At 40.0% G+C, this 21809-nt stretch overlaps 1 protein-coding gene across 6 annotated transcripts in view; it reads left to right on the top strand.

The window, feature by feature from the left end:
* LIMCH1 (LIM and calponin homology domains 1) overlaps positions 1–21809 on the top strand; it is a 79381-nt gene that overhangs the window by 3370 nt on the left and 54202 nt on the right. For all 6 annotated transcript variants that reach the window (XM_037530275.2, XM_037530277.2, XM_037530279.2 and 3 more), the window contains exon 3: positions 3933–4185. In XM_037530275.2, the coding sequence (XP_037386172.1) occupies positions 3933–4185 (253 nt within the window). The remainder of the gene's footprint in view (positions 1–3932; positions 4186–21809) is intronic.

Here is a 21809-nt window from a genome sequence, read left to right on the forward strand (position 1 = left end):
AGTTGTTAGAGTCAATCTGACTTGCTAGATAGATGCCCACTTCCTCCCTCATCTTCCCCAGCGTTCTTCTGAGACCACGTGGTGGGGTTCATAGAGGAGGAAATACAAAATCTTCTATTTAGGTATTTTAAAATTAAGAACATATTTATATGAATGATGCATTTTATTAACGGAATGCTCATCATTTGTATAGAAGATGAGTTAAGGGAGAAAAAAAGGAGTGAGAAAAATTAATGTACTAGAGGTGGTTTGGAGGTATGTATGGCAAAGACAGATTAAAAAAAAATAAGATCCCTAGTTGCTGGGAAAGAATTGTAGCCCCATGGAAAAGCAGAATCTCGTGCTCTGTTGTATTTTCCTAACTGGACATAAATAGAGAAGCCACCCTAGTGTATTTCCATAATTTCAGGAAGACATGAAGTCAAAATCCTTTGAAGTCCCTAAGTTAGATAAAAGAGTGCCAACTTCGCAGAGAGAATGCCAAACCCGCCACTTCCTGAGTGCTTTCTCATTTAATACTCATGCCAACCTACAAGAACTGTGTTATCATATCCATGTTTCTGATGAGATCCCTGAGATACAGAAGGTTTATGTTTTCTGGAGCTACATAGCTAGTAGATGATGGCATTAAAATTAGATCCTGGTCTCCAAATGCAGAATGCTGAACTCTCTCTACTGAGCCAGTCTGCCTTGGGATATTTGCAAACTTAAAATGTCTGTTGAAGATTCTCAGCAACTCAGAGTAATGGGAGGGGGAACAGGAGAGGGTAGTCTGTTGATGTTTTAAACAATATATTTTGAGACTTTTCCTCAGTCTGTTATGGATAATATATTTTTAGATACTGTACACACGTAAGGTTCATAGATAATAGGATTTTAGAATTGAAACAAGTCTAAGTCTAAGCCTTCATAGTTGATTAAAGGATCCTTTTTTTTTTCTTTCATTCATTCAACGAGTGAGTGCTTCCCCTTATCAGGATGCTTTAAGCAGAGGACAATTTTCCAAGAGAAATATGACATAGAGGAAGGAACTCTAGGCTGTGAGTTTGGAGAACAGAATTACTAGCTATTACTAGCCAGCGGTGCAGAAGGGGCTCTTTCTGTCTCTCTGAGCTGTTTCTACCTTTATAAAATGGTGGAAATATCAAATCAAAAAGCAAAGTTTGGGCAAGGTAAAGTAGAATTCATGTTTATAAAGCAGTTCACACGGAGTGCTAACTGTTTCACGTGGCACCGACAGATATCCTTGCTAAGAGAGAGGATGGGGAAGGAGCTAAGTTATGAAGCAAAGAACTGACAAGTAATGAAATGGTCAAAATTTCAGAAGAAAGACTAAAAGCCAGTGACATGAATAATTCATTAGCTGAATATTTCATCTGCAACAATGGTCAGCTTGTGTATGATCAATGCTTTTAACTTTTACAGTCTTTCAAAAGTCATTTAAATCAGTTAATTTCCAGGAAAAATCACTTCAGTCCTGTTTTTACAGAAAAGGACAGATGAGCATGTTTGAGACAAGCCTCAGAGCCCACAGCTCTCTATGGTAGACCCAGAGCTACCCCATGCCATCCAGTGTAGTCAGCGTGAATTAGGCACTCACTCTGCACCAAGTAAGATAACAATACTTTGATATACATCTGATCTTCCTGACAACCTTATGAACTAGGTGGTATTATTATCATCCCTATTTTACACACTGAGTAAGTCAGACTTAATGGGGAGGTAACAACTGCAAAGTCTCAGAGGTAGTAAGTGGCTATAGTGCCAGCAAGGCACAGAGCAGGATCTCCATGATCCGGGCAGATGGGTAAAGGAGAGTGCTGGAGCCCTCGGTGGCTTTTCAGGCTTTCATTGAGCTTTTCGCACCATTTGTAGTGCAGCATCCAGGTACATGGCAGGCAGGGGAACCGGGGTAGGGGCCAGGAGACTGACAGGCCTCCCAGCCCCCAGCGAATCTTCACTCTTTCTGGGTGCTCTACCATTCTCTCCCAGGCTCTTCTCTGATGCTGCTTCTGCTGCCGTTGCAGTTTCTTCTACTACTGCTGTTTTCTCTTCTTGTTCTGCTGGTGTCCCCATGACATCACCCTTATAAGGCCAGTCTCCCGGCCCAGGTGCACCCACTAATGCATGCCCACATCCTACTCCAGGTGCCCGCCATCAGGCATGCATGTAGGACCACAGGAATCTATCATTAATGCTAATGGCGGGAGGGTGGGAAATCCTGATAACTTTTCACTTACCCTACAGTGGCAGAGATCAAGATGAAGTGGATCTGACTTAACCCTGCACACTACTCACTCTGCTAGGCTGCCTCGTCTCTTGACTCTTAATTTAAAGCTCTTCTCACAAGTGTAAAGAGGCAAAATTTCTACCCTCACTGGGGTTGGATAACTTAAAAACACTTTCCTTGATTAAGAAATTTTAACCAGGGCTTCCCCTGGTGGCGCGGCGGTTGAGCACTGGGTTGTGAGGCTGTCCGCAGCCTCTGCAGCGCCAGTTTGATCCCCGGCCACTGGCGAGGGTCCCACAAAAAAAAAAAAGAAATTTTAACCAGCATTAAAATGGTGACTACCTAAGATAGTGTTTATTTTAATGACAGCTTCCTCCTAAAGGATCTTAGAAATTTAGTGAGATGAGACTTGGAACACCAGGGTACAATATAATTAGTGGGGTGATTGCCCAACTGTAGGGCAAGGTAAAAGTATCAGGCTTTTCTGCCCTCCCACAATTAGGATAGATGACGGAACCCTGAGGTCCCAAATGCTTGCCTGATGGCGGGCACCTGGAGTAGGGTGTGGGCATAGGTAGATGGGATTCACCTGGGCTAAGACTGGGCTTTTAAGGGCGGCAGCGTGGGGACGCCAGCAGAAGCGGAGAAGCAGAGAAGAAGCAGCAGAAGCAGAACCAAGCAGAGAAGCAGCGAGAATGTGAGAGAAGGCTGAAGCGCCCAGCCCAGAAAGAGTGAAGACTTGTTGGGGGCTGGGAGGTTGGCAGACCAGCCCCCTGGCACCCCCTGCCTGCTGTGTACCTGGTAAATATCCCAATAAAAGCCTGCAAAAGCCACGGAGGGCTCCAGGACTCTTCTCCTCCCTTACCCCGTCTGCTGGGATCATAGAAAACCTGCCCCGTGCCCATTCCTGCCCTTACACCAACACAAGACTGATGTGGGTAGCATTGAATTCCTCTGCATTGTCTGTAACATGTGAATGTTATAAATTCCTTGTTCTCAGTATATAAGGTATGAAGGTTAATGCTCCAGAAGAAAAGAATGGATCTTTGGGCCATAGGTTACAGGAAGAAAAAAATTGTCTCCAGCTATGGGTACCAGGAAGGCTCCCATGTAGAGGAATATGCATTTATTATAACTCAAACCACTTCCTGGAAGGCAAGCCCTGTGTTATAATCCAAACCAGCCACTTTTTTGAATTCCTATTGTTCTTATACTTTCTGTGCATCTTGATTATAACTAATATTCTCCAGGTGTTTTGTGGGTTAGTTGAAGGTACCACAAAGACAAAAGTCTTCATAATTCTTGATTTTCAGAATATCTAACAGTATTAGACATGCAATAACAGGTGCTCAGTAAAAATTCCGTTGCTTACTTTGTGTTTTTTTTTTCTTTAGAGAGTTCCAGAATCACGGCAGAGTAGACATACACTTCTGTTGCAAATGTGTTACTAATTGTAATTCTCAGATACAGTTAGATTTGCCTCTATTTTTCTAATTTGATTTTTTTTTCTTGATTGGAGTAGAGAGTTTTTCCCAGAGCAAACTAATTTAGACTGGTACTTCAGATTTGTTAAGTGAATAATACAAGGAAGGAATCCCTGGAACCCACAGATTTAACCACATCCCTAGTACTGTGGACTTGCCATGGGGAGCTTCTCTGCTAGCCCAGCACACACTTTCAGCACCCATGTTTTCATCTCCAGGGAGAGGAAGTGACTCTGAATCGGACTTGCCACACCGGAAGCTGCCAGATGTGAAGAAGGATGACATGTCTGCGAGGCGGACTTCCCATGGTGAGCCGAAATCAGCAGTGCCTTTTAACCAGTACCTCCCGAACAAGAGTAATCAGACGGCTTACGTCCCTGCTCCTCTGAGAAAGAAGAAAGTGGAGCGAGAGGAATATCGGAAGAGCTGGAGTACTGCCACGTCCCCCCTGGGTGGGGACAGGCCCTTCAGGTAAGCCCGGAGCTACCCTGCTCCCACCCGACGGGACCATCAGTGGTCCAGGAACCAAAGCTCCAGGACACAAATGTGCTCCAAGAACCATTTTAGGACTTTGAAGTGAGATTCCAAATCGAGTTGGGCAGGTCCTATCGTTGGAGAAAGATTGTCATGACAGAATAATAAGCTTCTGAGTGAATCTAGAATAGTGCCTGGCACATAGTACACAATCAACAATTTTACCCACTTGAATTCCTCCAATTTATTTTTGACTCTAAACAGTTGTACAGAATCATAGTTCAAGAAATAGCTCCTGCTGAATTTTCCATTACCATTATTTGTGTTGGTTATATCTGTGAAAATGAAGCATTACAGCAAAATTGTATTATAAATTAATAATTCAGAAAAACAACACATTGACTTCATCATCTGTTATAAGAACAATCATTTAATTAAATTTAAAATGTCTACCCATGTGGGCATGGACTTGACACTCTTCAGTGGGTTAGTAAAATAGAATTAAGAAGCAGGTGATTCAAACCAGTTCAATTGACAGGACATTGAGGACAAAGCTGTCATCTGTGTCCTTCTGTGGAGACTGCCCAACTCCTGCCCCTGTAAGATCAGGTGCGGATAATGTTAGCCCCTACATAGACAGACTTTGATCCAGGGGCAAACTAGATAGGCGTTCCAGCATCTAAGGAATCCATGGAACATGCTTCACAATTCCACATAGAAGTACACATAATAAATGGAAGACAAATTGAATTTCTCATCTCTGAGAAACAAATAGTATGTCCCCTAATCTGATTATGTCTTTGTATTCATTCACTCACTCATTCTGCATGTATTTGAGCACCTACTACACATTTGGGTCTGCCTTTTAAACACTAGGAACCCAATAATAAGATAATAATAAGGTCCTTGCCTTGAAGAATCTTGTGGTCCAATAAAAGAAACCTACAGTCTCGTCTAATCCTTTTAGCAAAACTACCCTGAGGCTGTCTGGTCATTTCTAATTGTCCATCTTTATTATATATTATTTTCCATTGAATAAACAATTTGTTAAAAGTTTTAATTATTTAAAAAATGTAATTTTACTTTCCGCAAAAAAAGGTTTTTTGCCTTTCAATATTAATTTTGCCATAGCTCTTAATCAATATCGAGATATGGTGTATTGTGTTAATTGGCAAATGGCTGCATTTCATTTTCTTCACATTTCAAGTGTCATGTATTACATGCTGTGACTTTTTTTTAAGTGGAAAATAATATCAGAATGACTGGGAGGTAACATGCGATCAACTCCCCAGCCCAGTTTGTTAGTTTGGTAAATCATATCGTCCAACTCACTAGCTATCCTGAAACAATAGAGGAAGAGGGAAGTGACGTGGGGTCTCCTTGGGAAGAGGACACGGTCGGCCAAATGGATCCTGGTGGGAAGCCTTCTGATGGTGGGTTAGAATTACTCACTGGCAGTGGTAAGGAGCAGTCCCCTCCGGAGCAGGCTGTGGTGGCATCAGCTCCCAAATCTGAAGAAAAAGATGCTGCTGAAATCCAAAAGCTCAGAAGGCTAGAGCAAGCTGGAATCAAGGTCATGCCAGCTGCACAACGCTTTGCCAGGTTAGCACTGCAGGCTGACAACTGGCTGGCTGGCTTTGTGCATGTCTGGGAGTTTGGAATTTGTCTGGCATGTTGGAGTTTCCATCTTGTTTTCTCACTTTCTGCTTTTCCCATTGCACCATCAATCCCTACTCCATGCAAATAGAAATAGCCACTAGTCTGTGCCATAGGGCATGTCCCTGCTAAGTACTTGGTTATTTAAATAGAGGAAAAGAGTGAGCTTTTTGCTGCTTGATTAGACCTTGTCAGGTTTTTGTGGTTAGTGATTTGTGGGCTGCAGGATTTACTGAGAAATAACATTTTATTTTTCAATTGTTTGTGGCTTGTTAACTTTCACACTACTCCTAAATGGCTCTTATCTTACTTTACACATCATTAGGAAATAGTTCCTTTGAAATGGGGAGCATTCTGTAGAAAAAAGAGGCTGTCTTACAAAAACCACCTACTATCTTTGTCTCAAGGAAGTAGCAAGAATGGGTTTATTTGATTTGTCTTCTAAAGCCTATCGAGTCAAAAACAAACAATGGCATAACTTTCTTTAATTGTAACAAAGGCACTAGAACATAGTCCCCATGGCTTCAAATTATAGTCACAGAAAACCATAGTTCTACAGTTTTGTCACATAATAACCACAAAGATGCTACAAATAAGAGTGAGACCAAAATTGATTTGACAAATTGAAATTCATTACAATTTGACAATTGAAATAGCTTAGCCATTTGCTATTCCATTTAATCTGAAAAGGCAACTGTCATACCCACTTTGAAAAGGAGTAAACTGAGGCTCACTGATAGTTAGAGAGTTGCTGGTCGCCAAGCTGATTACCTCTGACCAGAGGAGCAGATTCAAATGTTTTGGCTACAGCCATACATCTGCCTCCCACACGTTTACCAGAACATTTTCCATTGCTCTATATAACTCCACATGTGGTTACTTCTATGGGCTAGTCCTAACTGGCAGTTTCAGCATTGACATATAGATTTAGTCCTAGAGTAGCTTTTTATAAGTTTTTTATAAAAAACCAAGGATATACTTCTTCCTGTCTGTGGTATCCCACAGATAAGTGTGTCTAGCCTAAACATGTATGTGTTTCCAGAGAACTCTATTATAAAATCGTGCTTATGTTACAAGCAGCTTTCTGGTTTTCTGAAATAATGAAGCGTTATGTCACAGACTCTTGAGAACAAAAACAAATGCAGGTAGTCTTAAATTTTGGTTCAGAGACCTTGTCAACATCACTTGAACATCTTATATCAGAGACCAGGCTAGATGCTGAGAATACTAAAATAAGTAATATTCCCTTACTATCTACCACTTTTCAGTCTTTTCCTGCTCTGTCTTCAAGCCTAGCATTCAGTAGGAGTAGGTAGTAAGTGAAGGAGATGAGTATGAATTTACAAAAAAAATTAATTTTGATATCCTTGACATACATACCATCATTTTTATCACATCTGTGAAGTCTTTAAGGAAAAATTCACCAACAACCCCATCTTTATTTTTTCCTGTTTTATTATTTTCAAAATATGTCAATCTGCTTGGTTAAAAGCATATCATTTTAAAAATTGATTTTTTGATTAGTAATATGGTTAAATATCATATTATGTCTGTAAATTGCCTCACAATCTTTGCCATTTTTTTCTTTTTAAAAAAATTTTATTGTGGTAAGAACATTTATCATGCAAGCTATGTTCCAAACAGATTTTAATTGTATAATACGGTATTTTTATATATCCATATATATGTTATATATATATATATCCATATATATGTTATATGGGATATATATTGTTATATATATCCATATATGTGTTATATGTGATATATAATATATACGTTATGTGTGGCATGTTGTTATATATATATAGATAGATGCACGCATAAAAAATACAGATTCAGTGTTAAAAACTGGGTCTCTAGAATTTCTTCATCCTGCTTCATTGAAACTTAATAGGGAATTGATTATTAACCCCATTTTCCCCTTTTGAAGTCCATGGCAACCACCATACTATTCTTTTATTCTATACATTTGGTTCTTTTAGGTACTCATGCAAGCAGAATCATTTGTATTTTTTCTCCTGTTTTATTTCACTTAGCACAATGTCATCGTGGTTCATCCGTGTTGCCACATACTGCAACACTTCCTTCTTTTTTTAAGGCTGAATAATATGCCACATTTTATGTACCTGCTACAATTTCTTTCTTCACTCATCTGTCAATGGTCACTTAGGTCGCTTCCTATCTTGGCTTTTGTGAAAGTTCTAATATCTCTTTGGGATCCTGACTCCAATTATCTTGGATAAATACCCAGAAGTGGGATTTCCAGATCATATGGAGCTCTATTTTAATTTTTTCAGGAACCTCCAGATCACCTTTAGTGTATCCAAGAGAGCAAGGATTTTAGATCTTCTGGTTTAGTATTTCAAGTTGGTTTCAGGACAATTATACCTTCTCCCAAAGAAGATTTCTGACAGCAACATTACACAGCTGCTCCCAACACCCAGAATTCATTTGTTAGACAGATTTTTCAGCTGCTAGCTCACATAAAGGTTTTATGCATACCATGCCACTAACCCGCCATGTCTGTCTTTGTCACTTAACTTTTTACAGTCCACAACCCCGTTGAGAGTCACTGTAAGTCGATCTACATTTGGATCCTGCTATTAATGTGGCAGAAAATAGCTTATCTGGATTGAAATGCATGAGGAAGAAAAGAATTCTTGGTATCGGGAAAATTGAAAGTGAAAACATTTAAATATGCTGATGTCTGCTAAAAGATTTTAGCTTTTTCAGTCTCCTGGCTTTGACAGCCAGTTCTGGCCCCCACATCTTCAAACCCAACAAGAGGTGCCTGATACCTCCTGTGGCCCATTTTGTAGCTGGAAGTCTGTAGAGATGAGTGTGCATAGTGGTATGGTCCCGGGAAGGGGCTTGCAGATGAAGAACAAGGCTTTTCTTTGATAGACTGCTTTTGTTGTTATTGTTCTTCCCCAAGTTTTCTCAAATGCCACCTCATATTATTTTTAATACAGTACATAAAAAGGGAGCAGAGGTGCACATTATTCCACTTTCACATGAATATAGAAGTCTAGAAGTCCCAAGCTTCCTGTCCAATGTTACACTAGGACATTATCTTAGCATCAAGGGACAGAAAGTAGGACTTCTTAGTAAATGGGTGGAGTTTAATATTTACTAGAGTTTCCATTAAAGTAAAAAAGTATATAAGACTACTTTTTCTTCTGTTGTATTTTATGATTAAGTTAGCTTAATTACCCCCAAAATATGAGACGCTGCCAAAGAAGCCAAGATTTCTGGTTTTTAAGAGGATAAAATAAGAACTGAGATTCACTTCCCCTGAATTAAAATGCCATGGAGATTTGCGTTCTTTTACTTGGTGTTTCCCATTGGAGAAGTAAACTTTTTTTTGAACTGAATTATAGGTTTCACGTGATTGTACTTCTTTTCTAATTGTTTTCATATGTTTCAGCACTCACTATTTTCTGCTAGTCTATGGATCTTCTCAACCACATAGTAATTAATTACAGAAGGAAAAAACCCTCCAAGGAACAATAGATATTTTAGAAATCTTTAGAGGAAGAGCAGATGCAGCTGAGTGCCAAACACGTATCTTGAGTATCCCTCCTTAGCAGATGCTGTGTCATTGATGGTTGTGGAGCAGACCCTTTGAAAGAAAGGACCAGCATACATACAACTTGCATGAGCCTTTGTGACTATGTTTGTAGCTGCCCTCCTGGCACCCTGGGTGAACAGAGGTTTCTGGTGTTGCCCGTGGCATTCCCAGGAGGCCTAACAGGCTTTTCTGGAGAACCCACTTTCTTTCAATAGAACAGACTGCCTGCCAGTCTGAGCTAGTTGCTTGAGTGTTGCCAAGTGAAAGAGAGTGAAAGAAAATACCAACTCTGCCCTTAGTTTAAATCATTATCTCATTCCCTTTGAAATACATGAGCCTTAGAAACTTGGAGACACGAGTTTTTTCTTCCCACTCACCTGCCTTGAGCCCATATCTCTTCTACAATGCTAGCCTTACCTGGTTAAGATGAGGCTGGACAGGGTTGCCAGGGTGGAGGTGGGGCTTTGCATTTCTCACTTCCTGTTGGATGGATTTCCTTCTGAGAAAAGCAGTGACCTATGCCCATAGAATGGTCCCTTCTTCCCAAAATAACTCATCTATAAATGACTTGGAAGAATGAAAAGCACCAAACCTCTGTGTGAATATTAACTAGACTCCCTGGGTCAACCCCTTAAATGTATTTGACTAAATTCACATGACTGGATCTAGAAAACCTCAGTGTTCTCCTCTGCAAAGTGGGCATCAGAATTCCTATCGTACAAATCTGTAGAAAGTTAGTGTGCCTGGTGTACTAGCCACTCAGAATGGTAATTATTGAAATTACAGAAACTTCACAATAGGCTTAAGATCTTAAGTCCTTAAGATCTTTCAACAGAAAAGCATAAGCACATATAAAGTTATTTAAGTATCAGCTTAGCTATACCCCTGTGAATACAATCCTTCATAGTTACCTTGTACTTATTATTTGTTATTACAAGACCAATAGTGCCAGCCACGGACTTGTGTTATTTTTTTCTCTGTCTCTGAGTCTGCCTTGAAGCTCTGAATTTACAGGGTTCAAGCTATGTGGAAAACCAGTCATTTCGGCCTTGTTTTTTTTTTTTTTCTTTTTTTCCCAAGTGTGCAGGGAAAGTCTTTAAGTGGCCAATGAGAAGGAAAGCTTTCTTCACCCCCTTTTTTTAACTTCCTATATCTAAATTGAAATCACTTGAAACAAACCCTGCCACACTGGGCGTTTAGCCTAAAAAGAAACACTCCAGGGAGTTTGTAGCCTGGCTGCTGCACTCACATGGTGCATTAGGCACCAGATTCTCTCTACTCAAATTGGCATTGCAAATTGGCATGGCCATTTGCATAAATGCTTGTATTTTACTCCAGAGAATCTGCCTGAGATTGAAATCCAGAACCCCTGGTCAATAAGCCTTTTACACTCAAGAGGTTGAGGCGAAGGGTGTGCTCCCATACTGGAACTGGAGTCAGATCAACTGAAATGTCAGTTTGAAAGGACTTTGTAAGCTGTAAAGTACTGTTCAAGCATATGTAGTATGATTAGTTAGCATTCTGCTGCCATCAATCCTGCTGAACATTGGTATAACCAGTGATGCAAAATCACCGATCCATTCTAAGCACAATTCACAGGATTCTTTTATTTAGTCCCCCAAATACATCTTTTTCCTCTTTCCGTAATAATAATAATCATTGTTTTGTTTGTATGATTCTGCTTTCAAAACTGTTGCTGGCCTGGTACTTTGTTTAATGAATAGTACCCTTGTTAAGAACAAGATCTCTGGATGCAGACTGCCTGGGTTAAAATTTTAATTTAAGTACTGGCACCTTGACCCTGGATGAATTTCTTAATCTCAGTTTTCACTCTATAAAATAGGGATGATAATAACACTAAAATCAGGGTTAGTGATAGGGTTAAATGAATTACACTAGAACACTAGAAGTAATTATAGCACAAAGCATGCATTCAACCATTAACCACCTTCTTTGTCATCATCAATGACAAATAATTTAAACATTATGACAAAACATTATGGCAAAACATTTAAATAATGTCTTTGGAAGACATTCATTCAGTGTCACTACTCACTGATAGTTCTTTATGGCCACAGTTAACCAACACTAGTTGATATTTGCCAGATATGTTGGGTAAAGAGACTGGGAGGAGAGTGAGTACAGTCCAAGAGTGACCAAGCAGGAGCCAAAGTCAAGTGTGCAACTCAGAGCAGGCTTCATATTTTAAGAAATTTATCCAGGAAGTAAAGAACCACCAACCACCTCCAAAATTCTATGTTTAAAAATTTTGTTGAGAACAGTGGCTAGTAGTGAGAAGGCCTGTTCTGGGCATGACTAATAATGATTTGATGTTCCAAAAGTCAGGCAGAATGACAGAATGCTCCAGTCTCACAAATTGATGGCCCCTTCTGCAGCATTACAGGGCAGAGCAACAGAGAGTGGGCCATCTGGTCAACCAGAGTACTTTGCATTTCATACTCCTTTTAGTCCTGTCTTCATTTCTAAGATGAATTGTCCTTTGAAGATGGAGAATTCACTGTGAATCCTCTCTCAGAAATCAAATACAAAGTAGGTGAACTTTTTAAAAAGTCAATATATTTTATTTATTTTTATGAAATGTGAAAGATAATATGTGATCAAATATATTTTGATCACAATAAAATTTAACATTTTATTACTTAGTAACATAGCTGATCTTCTGAGCAAGAGAGGTGTTTGTTGAATTACTAGATAGGCTCAATCAACTGTATTCCTATCCCACCTATCCCCAACAAAAAACAAAAAGTAAACGAAGTGAAAATTATCATGATATTCCACCATCAAACTGCATTCCTCAAGGAATTTAAAGTTTGGTGCCTTCAAGATCTCTTTCAAAATGGAAATAGCCAAAGTACTCATGGTTGAGTAATTTTGGCCAAATGTCTTACCACCACTTACTTGACATCTAGTCTGTGAGAAAGAATGTTGGGAGAATCAGTTGGAGAAAATGTTGCTGATAGGAGGAGGCAGGGCAAGGTAAGCTTTTATGCCTTGGGTCTATCCGGTGAATAGTTGTAAACTCTTCCAGATGTTTCAGGTTAGCTCAGTTCTGCAGAAAGGCCTTCCTTACACTTTGCAAACTGGTGCATATTCTAGATATACTCTCACATAGCTGCATTTATTAGGTTTCCTCTAGAGCCTTTTTTGGTGGCTCAAATTCTTGCCCTGTCAGTCAAACAGAAATTTAGTCACTATGCGGTATATAACTAGTGACCTAAAGAAAAATAATGTAACAATGAAAAGCTTCCAACTTTTCCCAATATCATGAAAAGAGTTTGGATGGTCATGTTCAGAGCCATTTAGGATCCTGGCTTTCTGTTGCTGATGGGGATCTATAAATTAAATGAATTTTTAGTATTGTTAGTAGCTGGCTAAATTCAAGGTTTTAAAACTCACCCTAACAATGCTGTGATTCTGGATTAAAATAGTCAACACATGGCATCTGAAACTAACGATAGCAGGAAGATCACACTAACGACATGGTTGTGTGCCTGGAGGTGGGATTTGAAATATGTTTTGGTCTGAATACATGTGAAGTTCCATTCAATTTTGCTCTATCAGTCAAAAGCAGTTAAGTGATGAGAAAGAAGCTTTTTGTGATATTATCCTTCGCAAAGAAAACCCTTTCCTGACCCATCAACATGGCAGAGATTCAGAGTCAGAAGATGAAGCTGCCTGTCGACTGCCTGATCTTGAGAAAGATGACTTTGCTGCTCGGAGAGCAAGGATGAACCAGAGCAAGCCAGTGGTGCCATTGAATCAGCTCCTCTACGGGCCTTACCGGAAAAAGGATGCTGAGAAATCAGATGGCAGCAAATACTTTTCAAAGGGAATCTCAGAAAAGAAACATTTAGAATATAAAAGGTGTGTCTGTTTGTACCAAAGTGAGAGGGAGAGAATGTAGTTAAGCAAAGATTACTTGTATCATAGCCTCTCATTCCTCCCTTGTGTGCCCCAATTACATGTAATTGATAATGGTGATTTATTTTGAAGTAAAACACCAAATACCTTATCGTCCCTAAGTGCAGAAAGTGAAGAGTAGAATGGCCAGGTCCAAAATCGGACTAAACTTACTAAATAAATATTGAGTTAGAGTTTGCAGATGTGCTATCTCTGGACACAGCACCACATATAGGTGCTGGTTTCATAGATTGGCACTACAGTCTTGTGCCATTGCCTGTCAGGTAATGTTCCCCTCTCAAGGATACTTCAGTCCATTTATCGAGGCAGAAAACATAATTATTCTTTTGTTTAAGATTTATTTATTTATTTATACAAGCACTGGGTACAGTCAGAAGAGTGGGAGGGTGAGAGGATTCACCACAGCAGGGAGCAGAATAGGCAGAAGGACCGAGGTACACTGCTGAGGGGAGCAGCGGGTGGCAGCAGAGGTCTGCGCTCCATGTGGGACCCTCGCCCAGCGGCCGGGGATCGAACCCCACTGCAGAGGCTGCGGGCAGCCTTGCAATCCAGCACTCAACCGCTGCACCACCGGGAGGCCCAGTTATTCTTATCTGTACCTCTTCTCCCTTTACATGGCAGAGTAGGGGAAGGAAGCCTGCTCTTCTTCCCTCTTAGCAGCAAGAATACCTAGACATTTAATGATGGGTGCTTCTCATCAAAACCAAATTTGTTTTCAAGAATAGAATAGACTTTTATTTGTTCGATTTTATTTGTTCTTTTATTTGTTTTTGAATGAATTTCCTTCTCCCAATGTTTCTTCCATCCTCTTAATCTGGAAAAAGAAAATTATAGTGAAATGGAGCATGGCCAGTGATTTCTATCCTAGGGAATATATGATTGTATGTAAGGTCTCAGTTTGCTAAATTTCAGCTTGCAGAAATGATCATTCTTGTATTTTTTCCTTATACGAAAATCTGCATTTCCATCTTCATTAGTTTAATTGCCATATTTTTGCCCATTACTGAGAAGGTTTATACTTCTGGTGAGCTAAGAGAATATATAATATATATATATATATTCTCTATATACATATGTATTATACATACATACATATATATGTATATATTCTCTATATACATAACAATTAAATGGTTCTTACTGGGCACAATTGAGCTCAGTGAAGTAGATAGTGTAGTTTTTGTTTTGTTTTCATTTGTTTGGTTGTTTTTTAGGAAGTATTAGATATAAAACATATCAAAGATCTCCAGGCATAGGATAGGTATTACAGCCTAGAACACCAGGCATGGTGGTGTGTTTTGGTTTGTAGGGCACATTATAGCATCAGGCGATTCTTGGTCTTTGCAGTTCTTATTAATATGTTTTGTAACCAACTATTCTTGGAGAGCTTAGTGTGAGGGATCGATTGTTTTAAGTGAAACAAACACTTCTGGATAACTGACTAGCATCAAGGCAAATTGATGTGGATCAGCAACGTGAGTTAGGGAAATGAGTAACTTTATCACTCCCTTTTTTTCCTTACTCCACCATGCAATTTTAACTCCTATTATTTCCAATTGCATTTATCTATTGTCACCTTGTGTTTGGGAACATAGTTATGAGTCTGGGCCAACCCATGACATCTCTAGGTGCATCAAAGAATGGATAAAAGACTGCTGGTGGCTCTTTGCTGTGTCCTTCCTTAAACCCCTTCTCCAAACTATAAGCAAAGATAAAATTCTGTAGTCTTCCTAGTTGCCTAGGCTCTACAAATATGCCATGTTATCCAGCTGACAAAGACTGACTCTTGGTTTTCTAGCTTGGATCATATATTTTAAGGGGAAAGTCCTATTTATGTATTTTTTGAGATTTTATTTAATCTCAAAAAGCCTAGTTTGTTAGATATTGACTTTTAATGGGATAGCCAAAGCGCAGATGGTTTAAATTACTTTATTGTCAATATTAGCTAGCTAATGTCCACTTCTTAGGAGAATGATAGAAAATATCAGTTTTTGCATCAATAAAAATGAACAGTCATTAACACGAACAAATGGGTATTGACACTGTAGATCCAGGTAAATAGGATATCCTCTCTTGTTTGTTCAAATTTACATAACTAACACTATTAGGAAGCAGAGACTGAATTTGAACATTGAAACTTTCTGTTCAGAATTGACTTTCTGGCATACGTGGGTTTGTGGTTGCGATGTTTAATATGTGAACAACATTCCAGTTATCTACAAACTAATCCTAGAACTTGGATCATGCAGAATTCATTACTAACATTTTGCTTGGTGTAGTAAAAGACATTCCAGAAGAATTCAGGGATTTAATCAGAAAACTTGAATTCATTACAGTAACTTGAACAGTGTGGGAATCGGGCATCATAACTGTCAAGCTGAAATCTCATTCCATTCTTAATAGTCCTCCAGCCAACCCTGACTTCTCTTCCTAAACTGTTCCTAAACTAGAGACTTTCATCTGGTGGAAATACCCACCTCTACCGCCCATTACAGTGTCAAAAGGGTAGCATAGGTGAAAGTAATCAAGGCTCCAAATGACTATTGTTTTTATTCTTCCATTATTTCATTCTATCCCTCGGTCTCTGAATGTCCACGCTTGACTTTCTGTTTATCTGCTCCCCTTCGTTGAACCTGATTTTTCCAATGATGTGGCACCTGGATCAAATGGACAGAAACCAGTGTCAAACAAAAGAGGTGAAGTCCACGGTGACCTGCACTACACGGGCTCAAGAGAGTGATCCTGCAGCAGAGGGTCTCAGAAAGGTGCCAGATCTTTACAAGGATGACCTGGCACAGCGGAGAATCCAGGGCAGCCCCACCCCTCATCGTGAGCCTCCCCGCTTTGTCACAGGCTCCAATATAACAGAAGCTGACTTGGAGACATGGGAGAGACTGAAAGTGTCGGAAAAGGCGAGGTGTGTCAAGCTTCCCCCTGGCAGTATTTAACTTGAAGGAACAAGATACTTTATCTTCTACTATTTTTTATTTTCAAGATGTGAAACAGTGTCTCTCAAAACATAGTCTTCTGCATGCTGAAACTTACCGGTATTAAAAGTTATAAGCCACATGGATGGACACATCCTCTTTAATTCAACAGATTTATGAATGGTTATTACGATAGGCTTTCCTAAAAAGAATTTAAACTTGGTTTTAAAATTATTTTAATTATTTCATCGTATCTAGGATTTTCTTATGCTATTATTTATGATTTTGGAAGTGATATTTTGAAAGTCATTGAAGCTTAAAGCACTGTTCACCTAGGCAAGGCAATAATCATTTTTTCATTTGATTGATTAATGGAAAAGCTATTCTGCTCTAAGCATGGAAGTATTTTTTCATACACCTAGTATTTAAAAAAAAAACTCATCTCTTAATCGATTTGCATTTGCCTTAGAAACCTTTGGAACTTATTTCTGGTTCTGACTAGGGATGGAGATGTTGACCACATCTGTGCCCCTGAGCCTTCATCAAAAATCACAGCAGAAACTGCCCTCCGTGATGACTTTGCCAGCCGCAAAGCCAGGGCCTATAAGAAAGCTTCCAGCCCTAAGCAAAAGTTTGTGCACTTTGGACCAGTGACAGAGATAGATCAGCAGAAATGGAAGCGACTCAGCATTGGCAAGGCGGGTCCTAGGAAGGATGTAGAAGTCGTCAGATGTGACAAGATTCAAACTTGCTCTGTGTCCTCAGCCTTGGTGGCCAAGTCCAATGTAAAGGAAGATCAGATGCTTAATCCACAAAACTACTGCAGGTATTTTTCAGTGCTCATGTGCAAAGAGAGCTGCTTGGGAGTCACTGCTGCTTTTAAAGAGTTTGCTAAGCACATTAAAGAAACCTCCAGGGAGGACATAGTTTTAACAGGCTCTTTTGCTGCTCATCAGAGAAGTAACGCTAGTGGGTCACCCTGCGGGAAGCACATGTGTGCGTGAAGTTAAATGGCTGGTGCCCATCTTGATTTTGTTGTCACCAGAATCATTGCCTGGGAATGCCAACTATCTTGGCAAATGACTCTTTGCCACCACACCCCCAGCTGCATTAAGCACTATTTTATTAGTTGGAAATATTGAATGAACTAGATGGAATGTTTTAATGATACCCCTAGCATTCCTTTTAAAGATATCTTGACAAAAGTCCGGTTTATCAATAACTGCTCCTTTTCTTATCACACGGAAGGAGGAAAAATTAATTACTTGTATCAGTTTAAATTTTGGGTATCTGAGGAGACACACACACACAAAGGAGAGATCTTTCCCTCCCTTGCTTTTTAAAGTGATACAATAAATCTTAAGAAAAAACTCTTGAGGGTCCCTGTGATTTAAGGAATCCTTGGGTGAATCGCTGTCCAAATTTGTGAAGAGATCTCATGGGGAAGGCCTTGTAAGGCTGTCACCACTCCTCACCCTCACTGGAGGGCTTCCAACTTTGAATTCTCAAATCCTATTTTGGGGATTCAGTTTTATGGGTTGGTCTGTCTCCTGTGAAGCTGATCTAGGACATTCATTCTCCCAGAGACCTCTATTCCAGCTGCAGGATGGGAGAGAGTAAAGCTCTCTGCGAAGGAGAAATGTTCAAGACATTCTCCTCCATGCTTTGTCTTTGCAATCCAAAGGAAACAGAGATGTCCTAGGAGAGGTTTCTTTGGATTAAGACTAGGGGTGACACCACAGAGAGAGCAGATTGTGAATATAAATCAGCTCAGTACATCAGAAACACAGTTAGAGTTTAGAGGTTGATGAGGTTGATGTGGACCTGAAGTAGAGGAGGTAAGAGTAAGAAATACATTCTGGAATTTTTGACAACAAAGAAAGCTATCGCTCTACCCCATGGTGGCGGAGCCAGCTTCCTCTGAGTTTTCTCAGGCCCCTGCCAGTCCATTCTCCATCTGAGTTTGTCATCCTTACTAACCAGCTTCTGGAATGAGGGCAGCCACACTCTCTTAATCTTCAGTATCAACGACTGTCATTGTCTCCTTTTGTAACTCTTTTTCCTCTTCTCTCTTGTGATGGATGCTATGTGATTATGAACAGAATAGTGAATTCTGGCGTAGATGCATATTGCAAAAGGGTCTCGCGGCTGGCTCCTGTGCTGGAGTCCCAGGAAGAGCATGTCTGCAGCTTGGGCGAAAGCCCGAGGAGGACAGAGGAAGGTGAGGAGCACATTTCCTCTCTCCGCAGGAGGTGAAGGATGACCGTTGGGGTCAAGACCTCTGGTGTGAATTCTTTCCTAACAGTAAAGCTGTCCTCTCTGGCTTTAGTTACATGTGAACAGCTGCCACAGAACAGCGAAAAAGAGAAAGAAGGAACTGCTCAAAGAGATTCTGAGATGTGGCCAAAGGCTGAAGGAACCGAGGAGAGCAGCCAGCAACTGTGAGCACCTTGCCTGCTTCCAGGGTGTGCTGCCTCCGCCTTGTGTGGCTGTTGTGTTCCCCCAAAACAGCTTAGAGCCACATTGTGCACTTGATGTGGCATGAAGTCACTTAAAGTAGTGTGTCCAGCCCAGGCTCAGAATTCTACTGCCAGCATCCCGTCTCGGTAGATTTGAGCCTTTTGCATGTGGTTGGGTGCTGGCCCAATTTCATTCTCAGGGATCATGAAAACCAGCAAGAGAACCCCATCCAGTGTAAGTACCCTTTGCATGGCGGAGGTCCACAGTGCTAATACTCAGTTGCTCTGTGTGCTGCTGCCTCCATGGACATTGGCTTCTTCTTAACACTATGAGTGATGCTACTGAAAATATCCTAAACAATAAGTGGCTTTTGACTGGCTGGACTGAATGTTGCCCTTGTTCATGTCCTCTTGCTTCTGAGTGGGAAGCTTTGGGGACAGAAGAGAGCTCAGAGAAGACAGTAGCTCCTGCTTGGAGTGTTGGTGAACCCAAAGGCCAAAGAAAGTTTTATCATTCACAAAAAGATGACATGCTGGCCAGGAGAAATCAGATGTCTCTTTGACACGATGGAGCCAACCCAAACCAGCTCCTTCTGGTTCCATTGCAAAGCAACAGGCTACGGAGGAATCTGCTCAGAGCCCACGATGAAAGAAGATTATCCTGTGCCATTGTGACTTTGTTTCTCCAGTCTGCGCTTTGACACACGCTTTGCATATGCCATTAATGCATTATGGTACATCATTGCCACTTAACTGCTGTTGCTACCAGAATGGAATGGTTAAAACTGCCCCGTCTGCCAAGACTTCTTTTTTTCTTTTTTGCATGAAAGCAGGTATGGAGAGAATAGTTCAGGTACGACTTTTCCTGTTAGACATTCTTTCTGAAACTTGTTTTTTAAACGACTTAATAGGAAACTCTTATTTAGCTCACATAGGAGCCTACAGGTAAAGGTGTTGAACTTCTCTCTGACCCACTTGATTTCACTCTGATTTCAGGAGGGTTTTCAGATCCAAAGAAGATATATGCTACTTATATAATTTGCAATTTAATCTAGCATCGCAAGTGCTTTTGGTAGTGCTTTCTAGTGGTAGGAATTCTTTTCTATGTCCTGACTTGATTTAAAATGCAAGTAGAGAAATAATAATCCTGGAGTTTATGGTCTGGTTTACGTTCCTGTATGTTGAAGCTTCTGTTGCTGTTTAATGAGCATGATGTATTTTTGTTACAAGTGTGATCTGCCACTTCAGTGTAGGGCAAAGGCGGGAGGAGTGGTTTGCATAATTCTAAACTCCACTATAAAAAAAAGGAAGTGGTAGATAGAGTTCTGCTTCAGAAAGACCTTGATGCTAGTGGGACAGAGGGTACAGGGGAGCTGAGAGAATCTTAAGTAACCTCTAAATTATAAAAATGCTATTGTAGCCATCTTTACCACCTGGATTTAACCTGTCTTGTATATTCTCCCATAGAGCCTTATTGTAACACTAATTTTGGGGGACAGGGGTAATGTTTGTAGCTCTAGAGTATTTGGAAGCCTTGCAAAGTACCTCCTCTCCCGCTAGTTCACCCTCGCCTGATAATTCACAGGGTGCTTGAACCAGTGTTTGCTCTATTTCGCAAATGGGAAGCCTGGTGTAGAGACAAGTTAAGTTAGTAGAGCGTGCCTGGATACTGGCTGCTTAGAGCTGGGTAATAACAGAGTACAATGGACTCATCTGCCTGGCCCTCCAGTATCCCTCACTTTCCAGATGCCCCGATATGGGGCTCGACCCAAATCTGTGGGCTACCAAAAAGCAAGTATAGGACAACTGGAAAGCCATTTGAAACCCAAGATCTAGTTATCTTCTCCTTAATAACAATGACAGTTCTGCTTAAACTGGTGCCCTCTGAAAGCTAATAAATTAGTTTGAGAGGAAATTCCTTAAAGAGAGGAATTTAAAATCCATAAGTGTATAAAGGGGTAAATGAAGGCCATCTTTATAGGCTGCACTTTTTCTATTTCCAGAGCATCCAATAAGTATTCAATAAATACTTATTTCAGGCTGAGTCTAGTCATTACTCAGGGAGCCCAAAAAGAAAATAACTGCTTTCATGACATACCTACATTGGATAAACCTAAACCACGATAAACTTAGATTTGTTAGCAGAGATGTCTTTGAAATGCTTTTAAGTGTGTTGTATAGAAGCAGTTTAAATTCAAATGTATTCTAGATGCAACAGCATAGCTGAACTTCATTTAATAAATGTACCAAAGAAGTCAAATTCAAAATAGTACATGTGTACTATATAGGCCCATTCATATAGTCAAAATACAACACTAAGCTGTGAGTGTGTTTGATTTGTGATAATTTAGTAAAATGTATGTGTGGCATATATGTATAATTCTGTATATATGTCTTATTTCATTAAAAGTATTCAAAAGGAGACACAAAATCACTTACCTACTATTAACTTTCTCTGGAATAATTATTCATCAGGACTGATTTCTCTGCTCTCTTCCACAGATTTTTAGAAAACGCTGTATCTAGGCATTTATTTCAATAGGTGTGTTCACTAATGGATACACACGTGTCCAGAGCTCAGAATCAATAATCCTTACCCACTGTCTCTTGATATGAATGAATCCACTGGTCATCTGCTTCAATGTAGTGGTATTTTTGGAAAAATTGGGTCTATTAGGTTAAACCTTGGGACCTTCTGAAATTATCCCCCAGAGAAACAGAGAACCATCCACAAACCCTTTCCTGGTCTTGCTTTTGACTACTGAAATCAGCAGCTTTGGGTTTCACATTCTGTAGTTACCTTCACTGTGAATGAAAATAATTATTAATAAATGCCGACTGTTCTCGAATGATAAATGCCTAAGAGAGAAGGGCATATGTGTTGTGTGTACCATGCATTCTGGGTGATTTCTCTAAAATAACAGGAAGAGTTCTTTAGAAATTACTCTTTCCCCTAGAAACTGCTATGAAACTAAACATGGGACCAGGTAATTTTTGCTGACAACCCCAACATTCAGTTCATTAGAAACTGAAAGCAAGACATTTTTTCTTTACTCAAATAAT

This window comes from Talpa occidentalis, unplaced genomic scaffold (assembly GCF_014898055.3).
Source record: "Talpa occidentalis isolate TD23 unplaced genomic scaffold, MPIMG_talOcc4v2.1 talOcc4.6, whole genome shotgun sequence".
NCBI lineage: Eukaryota > Metazoa > Chordata > Mammalia > Eulipotyphla > Talpidae > Talpa > Talpa occidentalis.